Source organism: Antechinus flavipes, chromosome 2 (genome assembly GCF_016432865.1).
Source record: "Antechinus flavipes isolate AdamAnt ecotype Samford, QLD, Australia chromosome 2, AdamAnt_v2, whole genome shotgun sequence".
Classification (NCBI taxonomy): Eukaryota; Metazoa; Chordata; class Mammalia; order Dasyuromorphia; family Dasyuridae; genus Antechinus; species Antechinus flavipes.
In genome coordinates, this window is record NC_067399.1 from 671,317,685 (window position 1) to 671,334,729 (window position 17,045).

The following is a 17,045-nucleotide window of genomic DNA, read 5'->3' on the forward strand; positions in this document are numbered from 1 at the left end:
TAATACATGGATACACACAGAATCAAAGTCTCAGTTTCCCTCTTATAAAATGATTGTTGAATGAGATTCCCTCTGAAAGGAGCCTCCCTGTGTGCATCTAATTGTCAGAAAGATTCTCTGTTTCAGTTTCTACACATTGCACCATCTATCAAGATTAATCTCTCATTCACTTTTCTAACTAGATTTCCTTACTATAGACCTTCCTTTGAAAATGCAAGATTGTACCTCCTCTACAATTTTAACTTATAGAGTTGTGTAAAGAACTGAGAAGTTCATTAACTTGCTCAGTCACATCACTAGCATGTATCAAAGCCACCTGAACCCCAGTGTACTTGAACCCAGGAATTTTTCTTATTCTGAGGCTTGCTTTTTACATTCTGCTGTTCCCCCATAAAAGCCATGAACTTTCTTCCATGTGTCTCCTCTAAATCTTCTCAAGGCAAAAATCATTAGTTTCTTCAAATATTAGCCCTTATGTTCTGATTTCCCAGCCTCCTTGGTAGTCATCCTCCTATAAGCCAAATTTAGCAGCTCTCTTCCTGCAATATGATGTTCATTACTGGACAAAACATTCTAGATGGGGTTGAAGCAGCACAATCATGGTCCGGAAAGGGGGAATTGTCATTCACTGTTCTGGATACTTGCTTGTTTCTTATAGTCAAAAATTGCTCTGAGGTATTTTGGGTCATATCTAACACTTCAAAAATAGGTTAAGGAACAGTATTAAAAAATGTTTGTTTACACGCGCATATACACACACCTACACAGACTACCATGGAAACAGGATCTGAAAAAGTCAATATTTCCCTAAATGTAAATGGGAAAACCTTTGAACAGTATAGTGCCTTCCTGTATGCTGGGAGAATATGTGCTCCCCACATATAGAAAAAATAAATCAGTTCTGTTTTTTTCCCCTGTATTCTGTCCTTGGGGTTACTGTGAAATAATAATAATAATAATAAAAGGACAAGAGAATGCAAACTCCTTAAAAGATGATATTGTTTTATTTTGCTTCCTTAGCAAAATTTCTTTCCTAATAATTTTTTGTTGGACAGCTAGTAGGCAGAATAGATAGAGTATAAGCCTTGAAGTTAAGAAAGCATCATCCTGAATTCAAATCCACCTCAAATACTCAATAGCTGTGTGACCCTGAGAAAATCATTCAGTAATTTTTGCTTGGTTTCCTCATTTGCAAAATGACCTGGAGAAGAAAATAACAAATCATTACAGGATTTTGGCCAGGAAAACCCCAAATAAGCTCAAGATGAAGCAGACTGAAATGATTGAACAACAATAACCAAAAAAAAAAAAAATAGAGCCACTTTTTAAATATCCCTTTTAAAATGTTAACCTTTTTTTTTTCTCTTTTGGATGATATTTGTATTTATACAGATTTTTAAATGATGGTTGAAATATCTTCATAAATAATGATTAATTGATTATTGAGAAGCAGTATTCCACCATTTGTGTGGTTTTAGGGGACTTAGGAAAGGCATTCCTGCAACAAAATATCACTGAATCTTTCCAGCATCATTGTTTTGTCAAGATATTTAAATATAACCACCATCCAAGAGAGGAAAGGGTTAAAGATCTGAAAACAAATTCTTATACTTCTGTTTACCCCCACTGGACTTTGGGCAATGTATTTTTTTCTGCTTCAAATGAACTGGACAATCTTCACATCACTTCAATCTCTAATTTTAAATTCTTATGAATCCTATGAATCTTGATTAGTTTATTGGTTCCTTAGCAACCCAAATGAAAGATAAAGAGATAAAGCCCCAAATAGTGCATTTTTGGAGATGGAGAAGCAAAAGTTATGAGCCTTGGCACTGATTCAAGAATTATAGAGTCAAGTCTTGGCAAAGTGAACAGTCATTGAATCAAAAGGTTATGAGAAACTATATCCTCTAATTTATACCTTTTATTTTGAGAGGCAGTCTGTCATAGTACATGATATGCTTAATATGGCATCAGGAAGACTTTAGACCTGAATCTAAGGCAGGTCTCCTTAAACATCACAAGCTGTCTAATGTTGGACAAGGTAATTTACCTCCTTGGTCTCACCTTCCTTATCTGTATAATAGAGATCACTATACCCCAGGATTTTTTTTTTGATCAAATAAGATAATTTATGTAAAGAGCTTACAGAACTTAGAAATCTATGTAAATGGATTTGCTGTTATTTTACTGTATGAAACAATGAAAGCTTTCTGAAGATTGTTATTGTAAAAAAAAAAGGCAAAAAGGAAAATAATGTATATATCTACATATCTATAATTGTAGCTATAGAGAAGCATCCTTTTCATATCTGTCTGTATCTCTGTCTAGGTCTACATCATCTATGTCACTATTGATATTGGTAGAGAAATGGACAGAGAAATATGATATAAATGAATATACCATGAATATTGTTTTTTTTTTTCAAATGCTCTGTAATTTAGATTGCAATTGAGACTGACCTTCTGCCCAATTTGTTCTAACATAGGATTTACAGCATTTTAAAATGGGGGAAGTACATCAAAGAAACTTGTTATTCACTTGTAAAAGAACCTAAACTTTGGAACTGTCTGAGATTTTCAATATTTTCTGTTTCCATCTTGTAAATGATAATTTAATAGCATGCAATTATATTCCAGGGGTTACCAGCAAGCCATGTGCGGTACCGAGTGGAAGACAAACAATATCCTTACCCAGCAAGCATATTTGACATAGAAGAATATTCAGGACGTGTTATCACTCGTGTGAATCTCAATGAAGAACCCAGTACGATATTTAAGGTAGATTCCACCCTGCTTGTGAATTTGTCACTATTCTTTGTTTCTTCTTTTGTATGCTAAATTCTCTCTCTTATTTTAGACTTTGGAAATAATATCTTCTTTTTTTCTGATTTCAATCAATCAATAAAAATGTATTTGTGCAGGGCATTTTCTTGAGTGCTAGAGATTTAAAAAGAGGCAAATGATATCATTTGCCCTCCAGGATCCTACAATCTGATTGATCTGGTTTTCTTTAAGACATTTTAGAATATGGTACATGAAGTATACCCAGTTTATACCTGTCTACTAAGATAAGATAGCATATTAGAAATATAGTAATGACTCTTCAACTATAAGTAAGCTACTTGTTTTCCATTACTTAAAATAATATTTTTCCCAAGTAAGTTCAATAATTGCTTTTTAATTTGGAGCTATTTTTAGTTAGCTCCCATCTAGTTTTATATTTTATTATCCTTATTTTCATTTATATGTCAATAGATATCCCTCTGCTTAAAATATATAGTTATCCTCAAATGTATTGTAGTTTTAGATGAAGTTTAGGACATGTTTAAATTAATTCTTGCTAAGTCAGAGACTGAAATTCTAGAGTGGTCTTCCAGATAAAGGAAATCTTTCATTTGTCACATGGTGATTCCCCCAAGCTCTATCTATTCTTGGAGTTGTGAATAGAGAAGAGCATCAGGGGATTTGCTTCACGGTATTGACCTTGAAAAGGTGAAAACAAAATGGCCACATCTACTCTTCAGCAGTCCTGGTTGCTACCTAGGAGCTTAGCAGATAATTAGAAAGTATAATTAATCAAAATAGGAAACTACTGAATTGAGGACACTATTAATAATACCGATATGTAAGCATTTATCATAACTTTATTCCTCTACCAAAGCATATTATCTCAATTCCCATAAGAAATTTCATGGCCTAGTAGATAGAGGCTTGGCCTTGAAGTCAGGAATAAGTGAGTTCCTTCCACTCTAACTCTGATTCATCCTAGCAAAGTTATATGATTTTGAGCAAGAGCCTATACTTTTCAGTGTTGCAAACAATTTCTAAGACATATTTTCAGTGAGTTGACTGTCTGATTTGTATTAGGGACACTGAGAATATACAACATTGATGAAAACATCCATCTAGACTATATGTGTACATATGTACATGCACACTCATATACATACAGTCTAGACATATACATATACACACATAATCACATTACAAATTAAAAGGCAAATATAAGGATAGATTTTGTACTTTTGTCTTAAGTACCAAAATTGTTAGTTAGACTTTTGGCTATTCTAGGAATAAGATGCTATTGTGTGGGTTGTTTTTTTTTGTTTGTTTGTTTGTTTTTGTTTTTTTTTTAATAAATTGGGGTCATTTATGTATCTAAGAAAATTACATGGATTGATAATGAGGTGAGCATGAGAAATATAAACAACTACATAATCCCATTGTCTTATCCATGACTTCAAAAGAACTTAAGCAACATCACTTTTCCCCACATAAAGCCCACTGAGTGGATCCCCATTGAAAAATTAGGAAAGAACCTGGTTGAGAGTTGTACAATATTTATAGGCATGGATGGGTTAGGATCAAGATTTTTGGAGAGAATGTTCACTATGGTAACATCACAAATTCTTTGAAGTATTATACTAATTTCAGAAGTTTTATTTAAATATTTTTCAAAGTTTTGTTGTTGTTTTGTTTTGTTTTATCAAAAAGAGAAATGTTCATTAGGAAAAGAATCACATCAAAAATAAATTCCAGGGTTTCTTTTTGTTTTTATCATGCTCACTATTTTATAGTTCTCTGTACATTTTATTTGCTGTTCATTTACTTACTTAAAATGGCAGATTTTACACCAAATCTGTAAAGGTTTCCTAACATTATTCTCCAAAGTGAAGGGATATATTCTTTATTCTAAAACAATCAGTCATGTCCTGGTGCAGATATGGGATGGGAGGTGAAGGTCATTTAATTTAAATAATTCTGAACAAAACAAAGGAAAAAAAAAAGCATTTTGTGTCCCAACCCAAACACAGGGCACGTATTTATGACAAAACCCTCTTTTACTTTGATTCTATTTATTTAAATTCATTTTCCCTTCTAGCTGGAGGTTGTTGCTTTTGATGATGGGGAACCTGTGATGTCTGGAAGTGCCACAGTGAAAATCCTCGTCTTACATCCTGGAGAAATCCCACGCTTCACACAAGAAGAATATAGGTATTGACTTAATCACCATAGGGGGCAGGGTGGAAGCTTAAACCATTATTTTATGGCTGCCAATATGGGAATCAGTCAACAAACATTCATTAAGTGTTTATTATGTACCCGCCACTACTCTAAACTCTGAGGATACTAAGAGGAGAAAGGGGAAGGCAATTCCTATTCTCAAGAAATCTCAATCCAATAGGGAGCCAACATACAAACAACTGTGCAAAAAACAGACATACGTGATAAATTGAGGATAGTCTCAGAGGGAAGACATTAAAATGGAAAGTTGGAAAGGCATCTTGAAGAAGATGGGACACTTACTGAAACTTTAATAAAGCCAGGAAAGCTAAGAGACAGAGATGGGGAAGAGAAGAGTTTTAGGCAAGGGAGACATTTAGTAAAAATGCCCAAAGTTAGAAAATGGAGTATTATGATCCAGGAACAGCAGGAGTCTAATGTCAATAGAGGAGAGTGAAAAATGGAGGGAGGGAAAGAGAAAGAAGTAAGGAGGGGAAAAGAAAGACAGAGAAAGAGAGACAGAGACAGAGAAGAGAGAGGGGAAAGAGAGAGAAAGAGAGAGAGAGAGAGAGAGAGAGAGAGAGAGAGAGAGAGAGAGAGAGAGAGAGAATATGAATGAGAGAGAGAGAGAAAGATGAAGATACACATGCATGTGTGTATTTGAATAAGGGATAACAAGACTGGAAAGGTCTCAGAGTTTATACATGACTATAAAAAACAAATAGAGGATTTTGAATTTGATCCTAGGGACAATAGGATATGAAGTTTAAGCATCTAGGTTGAAAAAACTGAGTGGAAAAATAATGCCTACTGTATAGTTTATGACATGAACTTAGAGCTTATCCACCACTCCATCTATATGTACTTGTGTGTATGTGTATGTGTGTCCAGGCCATAGAACAAATTAATAAATTAGGTCCAGAATTTTAATTAAAAACAGGGTGATTTACATTTGGAAAACATAAACCTCTATTAATATCCCTATTTTTTTTCTCTGAATTACCTCATTCAATGAAATGTGAATGAACTAGATATTGCAATATATGTGTGGATAGATAGGTAAATAAATAGAAAGATTAACAGAAAAATAGATATATATAGAGAGAGATGTCCATATTGTGTACATATATACATAATAATTATAATTATGTAGGTATTTTATTGTTATATTTTCATTTCAATGTAAACTAGAGACAGATAAGTATCAATGTGTATACTTTTAGAATTGTAATAAGGAAGATAAGCTCATGAATCCTACTCAGACACTTATTAGTTATGTTACCCCAGGGAGTTCACTTAATCTCTCTATGCCTCAATTTCTTGATCTATAAAATAACACTAACATCCCAGGGTTGTTGTGAGACAAAAAACAATGAGATAATGTATGTAAAGTACTTTGCCAGCCCTAAAAACGCTCTCAATATACTAGCTATTGTTATAAGTTACATGACACGAAGATAGGTAGAAATAATAATAGTACCTTTACAGAAGTTTCTCATCATTTCCAAATGCAATAAATCATTCTAAGTTGTGCATCAAATAATAATCTTAAAGTAAATTTTCTTTGGAGGTGACAGAATATTAAAGGCATTTAGTGATCATTTTTAAGATCCCCCAACATGGGAGAGATTCCAACAGTACGCAGAATATGCTAGACAAGATTGCTACCGCAGAAAAGATGGCTAAAAAAATCAGAGACTCCTACTAATCCTGCTTTCTCATGTCTAGCCAATTATGAGGATAGCCTAAGCAGACATCCGATGAGTCCTTGAGAAGATCTTAGTAAGGGAATGAGCAGGAGTTTTCTGGCAATTTTCTTTAGCAGACAGTATCTTTATCACACAATTGACTGAAAAGTGGATAGAATGTAAAATCCTACTGTAGTAATCATGTGTTGATGGCAGAAAAGGCACTTGACTCTGCAGAGGAAAATGAAGTTTTAAATATTCTGTTCCATCTAACCAGGATTTATACCGATGTGAATATCAAAAGATATTCCATAACACAGAAAACATAGAGATAATTTCATTCAATTAACTGATTTTTCATTGAGAATCAATTTGAAGTGAGATATGAGAAAGGGAGGAGGATGCTCCCCAAATGTTTTTACAAGTGTTATAAAGTGTTTCTGGCACAAAACTGAAAAATACAAGACAAGAGTCCCTCTTTCGGTGGCAAAACTCCCCATTTATTCCTTATTTGTAGGTGATAACTGGGTCTATATCAAGTCATTGGATTCTACAGAGCATCTTTGATTAAGTCTAAGATCATTGAAATGAAATTTTTCTCACATCCAAATAGAAACAGAATGATACAGAAAACATAGTGCCATGGCTATGATTCATATTGTATGTTCATGAATATTATCTCCCCCATTAGGCTATAAGTTCCTTAAGGGCAAATATTGTTCCACATTTTCCTTTGTGTCCACATAGTCTGGTTCTGCAGAGCTTAGCAAATGCTTGTTGATTGATTGATGACATACAGTCAAATTGACAACTAATTCAATTAAGATGTTATGAACAAGTCAAAGACAAGAGACCTCATATAATATGGAAGAAACAATAAAGACATTATTTAATGCTGATGTTCCAAATACTAATTCGCCCACCTCAAACTCACTGAAGATGAGAGGGATTTTTGCTTTATTTTTTGAATTTTGCTTTAATCCTTTCCCTTTTATCTTACTAATCTAAAAAGAAAAATGTTTGAATACTTAAAAGTTTAATTTTAAAAAGACTTGGTCAAATCTCTCCAAGTTAGAATAATAGAAGGGAGCCATGGTATAAGATCGCAGGAGTATAAAGTTTAGTCCACAAGGTTTCACAGAAAGCAGCTAATCGATACTCCTTGTTTTACAGATGTGAGAAAGTTCTATTATTTGATCATTTTCTTTCCTAATACTTTAGAAGACAATGAAAAAGAGAGTACCAGAGTCCCACTCCAAGTATATTTCATCAACCTTTTGGATCACCTCTAGCACTACCTTTTGTGAAAAAAAAATCAGAAACAATAAAAAACATCTGGAATCTTATATTTTCTGCCATATAAATGTGGAACACTTAGGGACAACTAGGGGTGGATATTTGAATGTTTTAATACTATAAACAGGCTAAGATAAAGATATAATAGTTGGAATTTGATAGTTAACAGCATACTTCTATTCTTTCATTGTCTCAAGCTTTCCTATTTAATTTAAAAGGCCATTTCCCTACCCTACCTAAGAGTAGCTACTCCATTCATTACAAAACAACTTTGTATTAATTTGTGCGTATGCTTACATACATATGTACATGCAGACATATTTATGTTATGTATACATACATATGTATATATGTACAAATATTTGTGTGTGTTACAAATTGTCTATCCTAAAAGAATATAAGTTCTTTCAGGACACGGATTATTTTCAAAGCTATACTTATATTATATTATATTATGTTATATTATATTATATTACATTACATATATATGACTTAGCACCTTGTAAGAATCCTAACATATACATCTTATATTCTTATATAGATATTCTTATATCTCTGTACCTGCCATAAGTACTATGTTATATGTCTGCTAATTGATTCAGTTAGCCAGAAAACATTTATTGAGCATCAACTGTTTGGGACTTTTCTAAGTACTGAGAAAGTATAGAATGTTGGTTTTTGACAAGACCTGATGTCTTTTCTTATGTAGATTTTAGTCTACCAGGAGATAGAAAGATACAGATAACTAAAATATACAAGACTATGTAATAATTACTTAGTTATTCAAATAAAAATGAAAGAGCGGAGGCCCATCACTGACTTCATGGATGGCAAGTGAGAATAGACAAAAACACAATTGAGGCATAGTGGACATTGTTGACAGAGGCACAAGATTGAAGGAATATTGAGCTTCTGAGGGATTTGAGCTAGTAGTCCCCTTTGACCAGAATGTAGTCAGGAACATCAGGGAGTTAATAGAGAACCATTTGTTTAGAGAATTTGTTTAGAGAACCATTAAGAGTCCATTGTTTAATCCTTCTGCATGAGTTTTCTAAGATAGAAAAACCTTCCCTTTGGAAATTCCCTACACCAAAATAGACATAATCCATTTATGATTTAATCATATCACCTAGAAAGGTATGGAAAGATTACAAGGATTAAATGATTTACTAGAAGATAATTAGAAGAATTTTATAAAAACACTATATATAAACTCCTTATTAGTAGTGAATGACAAAAGCTGGATTTGAATCTTGGTCCTCCTGAAGTCAGTGAGTCAATTAGAATTTGTTAATGATGATTATGCATTTATCACCATGCTAATCACTAGAGATACAAAAAAGAAAAAGACAATTCATGTCCTTGAGCAACTTATTTTCTAATAGACAAGACAACACATAAAAGAGAACTGAAAAGATGAAGGGTAGGGAGGTATGGTAGTGAAGTACCTAAAGTCCCAAAAAGAATTAAGCTTGGCTGATCTTGGACTTTCCTCAAAACCTGAGTAAGAATTTAGCAATGGGAAGACAGATTTTCCTATTTATTTTTTGAAAATTAGCATTCTAGGATTCCAGGTTTCTGGGAGACAGGTGCAGAGAGCTACTGCAACTGAGACATGGTGGTCAAGTCTGGAGAGATGGTTGCAGAACCAGGAGAGAAAACTCCAGTACTATACCACATGATGGTAGATAATGAGAAAGAGAGCCACAGATAGAGTGAGAAAGAGAGAGAGAGAGAGAGAGAGAGAGAAGGGGAAGAGAACCATATGTAGCTATATTTCTGATCATATATTGGTATCTGTATGTATAGATGAGTAGATAAACAAAGATACAGTTAAATATTATACAGTTGAATTTGTGATTTATAAAACTGACCCCAATTGACATATATTTGCTTTATACATTTTTGGCATTTTTCCCCACATCTATTTTGTTTCTCACATACAAGGTTAGCTTCTTGAGGGCAGAAACTTATTTGATTACCTCCTTAATTCCCAAGCTTAATTTATTACCCAACAGCTTGTAGATGTTTTAAAAAAAAATACTTGCGGCTTGCTTGCTTACTTGCATATTTGAACAAGTTACTAATTGTGCTTTAATTCCAGTAGGATCTTAAAAAGCATTTGTCAAATGAAATTGAATTAAAATTTCATACTATTCTTAAAGAATATCTGCCTTTCTAGATTTTAATATGTGGAATTACAGTTTACTCATTTTGCTCAGTCTGATTTAGGAGGACTGTAATTTTTCATACATTTAACCAGGAATATTGCCAATATCAGGTTTCCAATATCAGGTTCCCACTATATGTGAAAATGGCTTTTCAGTGGATGCTGAAGCACTGGTTTTCCCAAATAAGTGTTTAACAAATGTTTTCTCTCTGATTTACTTTTAAGAGTACTCCAAAAATAGATAGAAGCCATTTTCTAATGCATTTTAGTGAAAAAAAGGACTGACTTTGTCATCTAGAAATCTGGATCCATATTACATTTCTGACTTTACAGGGACCACGTGATTTCATTCATACTTAATTCTTTAAATTGTAAAAAGGGTATAATCACACTCGAGACATCTATCTCCCACAGATCCTGTAAGGAAACTTATTTGTAAAGCTTAAAACTTTCTAGAAATTGAGTTTTACTATTGTTATAATTAAGAGGATAGACATGAGAGAATATGAGTGCCATCCAGATACCATCTTGTTAATGTTCGAATGGATTTGTGAATTTGTTGATTAGTTCCCCACAATGATGCAATTCATGGCCTAGCCAAACCTGCCAGTCTGTGCTGGTCCTGTCCACGTTCTCCCTTGGGTGTGCTACAAGGGAATCCATTGATTACACTTGAAGCCTTCTTTATTTTCTCATCACTTAGGAGATGATATACCAGTGAAGTCCATGGGTCATGACTATAGTCTGCCTCTTCTCCCTATGACAGTTTTATTCTTTTCTGCCCATACATTTTTACATGATATCCTTTATTATATTACTTCATCAAACACTGATCCAGACCCGTTTTTCTAATGGGTTGCAGTCTGATCCCACCTACCCCTCTGTTGCCCTCTATAGGGGGCAGAACTCTGGACAAGTGTACTTGAAACAAGGTCTTAACTCAGTGGAATTGATGAGATAATTGTCCTCTAGTTTACATATACTTCGTACTTAGCATGGTGATGTAATGGTTCTCTAGTTCATACATACTCAGTATACTGTAATGATGTAATTGTAATAGGGTATTAAAAATGGGAACAAAGTCAGGTTCAGGTGGAGACTGGTTGAGACTGGCAGACTGGCTGGAGGAAACTGGGGACAATCAGTCAGACTGTAAGTCAGACAACTGGAGGACCATACAAAGATGGTTTGACCTGTCCTTCTTCCTGTTCTTTTCTGGGGTCAAGTCATTATCCATTTGTAGTCTCTGCACAAGAGATATATACTCTGATGAATGGACTCGTTAGACTGTCCGACTGCATAGACTAGGTAGGCAATAGACATCATTCATCCATTTGGTTTATTAACCAAATAATTCAAGCTCTAGGACCCCCTCATAATATGTCAGTAATATCACTTGGCAAATGGAGGGCAATTTGGACAGGGTTCTAATGTGATAGGGAAAAAAAAAAGGGAAAGAAGAAAAAAGCCAAAGAATGGATGCTAGAAATATTAGTCTGGCTTATATTGATGATTTATCTTTAATTTCATCATGGTGGTAAATCCCTCTTAAAACACTGAACATATTTTGTCTGTAGTTTAAGCTATGTCAGGGAGAATGGTCTGATGACCACAGAGATTAAGGACTAAGGGAAGATAGACTACCCAGCTAGTACAAGTCAAACATTAGAATGATCACTGTGAGAAATGGATGAACATTTATTTTGCTTAAAATGGAGTATATTGCATATCCTATAAGGGAGAATGGCAACCTGGAAAGGATCCTGATGGGTCAAGTTCCAGAAAGAAGAAGTAGGACTGACTAAACCACATAAAAAGGGTTGGCTTGGCTTCTGTAGGTGTGTTCCTATTCTATGACATTGGAGTACCCATTCTTACAAGAATGTAAAATAATTCTTTCCTACATTCTTCAGTGAATTACTTTTTTAAAAAAGGTATTTTGCTTCTTAAATCATTATAATCCTTATTGCAAACTCAATGTGCTGCCCACTACATCACAATATCTCCCCAATTTACTGAGATCATAGATCAATTAGGATAGCAAATACAACCCCTAATAAAAACTTCACAGCACAAATTTGCCAATTTGTTTATATGATCTACCCTTTTTACAATTTCTTATTATAAGTAGTCTCCTTGCTTAGAGAATAAACCCCTGGTGGACAGGGATTGTCTCAAGTCTTTCTTTTTATCCTCAGCACTTAGCATAGTGGTTAGACTGTAATAGGTGCTTAACAGATGTTAGGAAACTATTGAGTATGACCTTACCATCCCACAGGGATTCATTATTTTTCTTTTGCATTTTAAGTCACGTTGTATAATGTCCCTATTTAAAAATAAAAAAAAGTTGATGTTGAATAAATAATGGCCACCTTTCACCTTCTCTATTTAGAAATACCAGTAATTTGGTTGTAAAAATGTAGATCAATTCATTAGTGTGATAACAAGAACAAAGATTATCTGGTGCTAGAATGATCCAAAGATTGACATCCTGTTCAGAAAGCTCAACTCCTCAGTGGAATCTAAAATTAAAAAAAATAATAATAATAAGTTAAAAAAAAAAACAGGCTGAACCCCAGATTAAGGATCTGTTCCAGGGCATACCACCTCCATCAGTGTATATTTGCTACAATTTCCATGGCAACATACTACAAGACAACTTATAAAAGATCTGAAGATCATCATCATGGTGGTATAAATGATCATGGGAGTAACATTGTATGTCTATGCTAATAACATGAAGTTAGAAAATTGTATACTCAAAAGAACAAGCTCCTTAAAAACAGAGATCATAGGATCATAGATGATGAGCTGGGATGGAACTTAGTTCTTTATGTAATGGTATCATGTTATAGATTTCATAAAAGGACTTCAAGCAGAATCTGACCACTTATTGGATTTGGTATAAGGGAAATTCATTTCACATGTGATCTGAACCACTTCACTTCTGACTTCTACGAAGTGGAAGCCCAGGCAGGAAGGACTGAATTCAAATCTTGCCTCAGATACTAACCAGCTGTGTGACTTGGGCCAAGTCTCTTAACTTTTCAACGTGTTTCCTTCTTGATAAAATGATGACAATAATAGCAATTTGCTGGGCTGGCATGAGAATCAAATTAAATAATATATTTAAAATACTTTGCCATTCTTAAAAAATTCTGGAAGTTTTATTTTGTAACCTAGAAATCAAGATTTTTTTCGCCTCAACTTTCTAACTTTTGGTACTTTATATAATGCTCTGTAGTTTGCCGACAATTAATTAATTTCTCTGGGCTTTTTTTCTGAGATGTTTAATAGGCTTAATCACAAAAGAAGAATCCATCAGTGCAAATGAGATTTATGAGCTGTAAATTAGCTTTGTTCAGGTCATCACAATGATCTGAGGCTTGCCCACTTATACTTTGTGTCATTCCCATTACATTGCCTTTACTCAGGCAGAAAAATGGAGGCCATTATCCCTTCTGAAAATGGAAACCACTTATATCTTGAGCTACTGACAATTGTCGTGCTGTTGGGTTATGACAAGAGTCTGGTCACTTTCTTTCTCTTTAGTCCTAAAAGCACAAAACCACACACATCCAACAGATGACAAATGATCCATTCTGGACTTTAATGTTTACTAAAGAAATCAAATGATTTGGATTCCCATGAAGTGTTTGTGATAAAGATAATTAGGAGTCTATTTGATCTACATGAGGACAACAGCATAAAAGAAAGCCCAATATTTCCCTTTTTCTCTTTGCACATATTTAATTGTGTTACAGCTTAGCTCATTTTCCTGTTGAAAACTGTCTTTTTAAATAGTCCTGGTCCTCTGGGGGAGAAAGGGAAAGATGGGATGAAAAGTTTCTAAAGTCATTCACCAATTCCGCAAATGTCATCTAGGATTCGATTAAACAAGAACAATTCCCTTGAGCAGAATACAACTACCATATCATCTTTGTCTCCTGTCTTAGGGTTCTTAGATCTTCTTACTCTGTGACAATGAACACTAGTAAATGCCATTTTTTTTTTACTTTTGCCTTCCTTCAATCCTGCCAAATGAATGTGGATGAATTTCATAATTATAGGAAATATTTTCCATAATTTTAACAGAGTAGACAAGAGTATCAGAGGAAGAGATTATAGTTTTAAGATTCTAAACTTAAAGTAATCCTAAAAAGTAAATACATTTATAGATAATAAATATTATTTCTTGAACACCAATACATCCTAAAGAATATAGGCCTAATTCTTTCACCTGATACTCGAACTCTCTTTAAAATGCCTTTTGAGAGGTTTTGTTTTTCACTACCCTCACCCATATCTGCCTGATTTCAGTTGCTTATCCCCATCAACAACTTTTCCTTTCTGGATAAATGACTGTGACCTGAATAATTATTACTGTCATAAATTCCCTTTATCTCTACTACCCTGCATTTTGGATAAATGGTTGTATCAGATACCCATTATGTTTAACCTTTTTTCCAGTCATGATCTCTTCCACTCCAAGTCTTCTTATAACTCTGATGACTTATATACTCTGCTGTTATATTTATCTTGCCCTTGTTCCTAGTTCTTGAACCAGATTCAAATTCTACTTTTTCTCCAAGAAAAAGAAAAAAAAGTCTATTTGTCTATATCTCTATTCACTAACTTTACAAATCAAAATGTCCCTCCTGCCCACTACTTTTCTGCATGTGCTATCTTTCCTTAACAGAATGTAAATTTCTTGAGGATAAGGATAATCTTTACTTTAAAAAAATAAATTTGTATTACTATTTTTACATCATCAAGATTCCTCCCATTGCACTTTCCTAGAAAGCCAGTCTATGTAAGAAATGTCATTTCTTAAAGAAAAAAAATCAGAAAAACAAATGCATCCCAAAAAAGTCTGAAAATATATGCCAAGTATCACACCCATAGAATTCTCACTTCTGTAAAGGGATTGGGTGGGGATTGTTTGCTCATTTCTATTTGTTGGGGCCACATTTGAGTCTGATAGTTACATATCATTCAGTCTGGTTTCTTTATTTGTTGATGATCTTTCCTTTTATATTGCTGTAGTTGTTTTTGTCCATTTTCATATTTCTGTTTTTTTTTTCAGATCACATAGATCTATTCACATCTCTCTGTATTTAACATAGTTGCTATTTCTTACAGTATAAAAATATCCCATCATATGTGTTTAATGATCCTTAAATAATGAACTTTCATTTTATTTTATAGTTTTTCGCTACCATAGAAAGCACTATTGTATTTTGATGAGGATGTGGACTTTCTTTGTATCAATGTTCCCCTCATATGGGAACAAGCCTTATATTGGAATCTCTAATAAAAGGATAGTCATTGTCCACTTATTGCCATTTGTCTCCCCAAATGACTGAAAACATTCATAGTTCCACCAATAATGTACTGGTATTCCTTTCTTCCCATAGTCCCTTCAAGATTTACTATCCCTATCCTTTTTCACATTTGGGATTTATAGGATATGTTGTAAAATCTCAATGTTGTTTTGATTTGCATTTTTCTTATAACTTAATGATTTAGCTAATTTATATTGATTTTCTTTTCTTTTCTTTTTTGAAGCAGTCAGGGTTAAATGACTTACTTAGGATCACATAGGTAGGAAGTGTTTGAAGAACTCAGGTCCTCCTGACTCCAGAGCAGGAGTATTCTAGCCACAGTGCCATCTGGATGCCCACATTTATTTTCTTTTAATAATTATTTCTTTATATATTTTTGCCTATTATATATTTGGCAATACTATATATTTTTTTCTTTTCTACTTGATGTTTTTGGCCATACAGAAACTTGGATTTTATTCAATTAAAGTTATTATTTTCTTTTTCCAATTACTTCTATACCTGTCCAATTTTATTTCTATACTTTGTTCAGAATACTTTCCCTACCAATAACTTTCAAAGTCACATGACCTTCTCTTCTAATATTTTATAGTATTATCTTTAAGATTAAGGTCATAAATCCTGCTCTTTCCTAAGTAATTTATAGTCTCTGATTTACCAAAGATTAGGTTATTATGGTCCCTTATTTCTGATTCCCTCATGTCTAATTTGTTAATCTATCACTATTTTTTTAACCTTTTGTAAATGGTAACTAACTGCTGTTTTATAATTTAGTATGAGTTGTACAAATACTAAACCTTACTGATTCTTTTATTTTTTCAAATTATTTCTTTTGATATTTAAGGTCTTCTGTTTTTCTAAAAGATTCATGATATTATTATGTCAAATTCTGTAAATACTTATTTTCTATTTTTTTCACTTAGTGGTATTTTATTTTTTTTCCACTTACATGTAAAGATACTTTTCAACATTCACTTTTGTTAGATTTTTCAGTTTCAAATTTAATTTTTCTTTCCTTCCTTCCCTCCCCCACCCCAAGACAGCAAGCAATGTAATATAGGTAATACATGTGCAGCCAGTTTAAGTGTATTTCATAATAGTCATGTGAAAGAAAAATCAAAGCAAAAAAGATAAAAGCAGGAGAAAGAAAAAAAATTAGTGAAAGTGTTAAAAGTTGTGAGGAAAAGTTTCAGGTCTCAGACTGGTGACATAAGATGTCTCAAAAGAATTTGCAGGCTTGAACCCATCTCCTAGTAAGGAGCAAAGTTTATTGAAAGTAATGGTAACATCACTATAAGCTGATTGAATTGTAAGGGAATTCAGCAGAGAAACATAAGCAAAGGAGATGTCTTTAATAGAGCTTTCAGTCATAAATATGCTAATTCTATGGCTCATAGCTAGAAAGAAGTGGTGTCTGGAAGAAATGGTTCTCAGTTGATCAGATTATTACTGACAAGATTACCAATCAGCAATGAATTGAGGAGTGGCCTAATTCATTATTTTCTCAGGAGTTTGATCTCTGGGAGTTTCCTGAGGCCAG

General features: G+C 33.5%; 1 protein-coding gene across 1 annotated transcript in view; it reads left to right on the top strand.

The window, feature by feature from the left end:
- PCDH15 (protocadherin related 15) overlaps positions 1-17,045 on the top strand; it is an 859,006-nt gene that overhangs the window by 676,638 nt on the left and 165,323 nt on the right. Inside the window, exons 21-22 of the mRNA XM_051973865.1 lie at positions 2,640-2,780; positions 4,885-4,997. Coding sequence (XP_051829825.1) covers positions 2,640-2,780; positions 4,885-4,997 — 254 coding nt within the window. The remainder of the gene's footprint in view (positions 1-2,639; positions 2,781-4,884; positions 4,998-17,045) is intronic.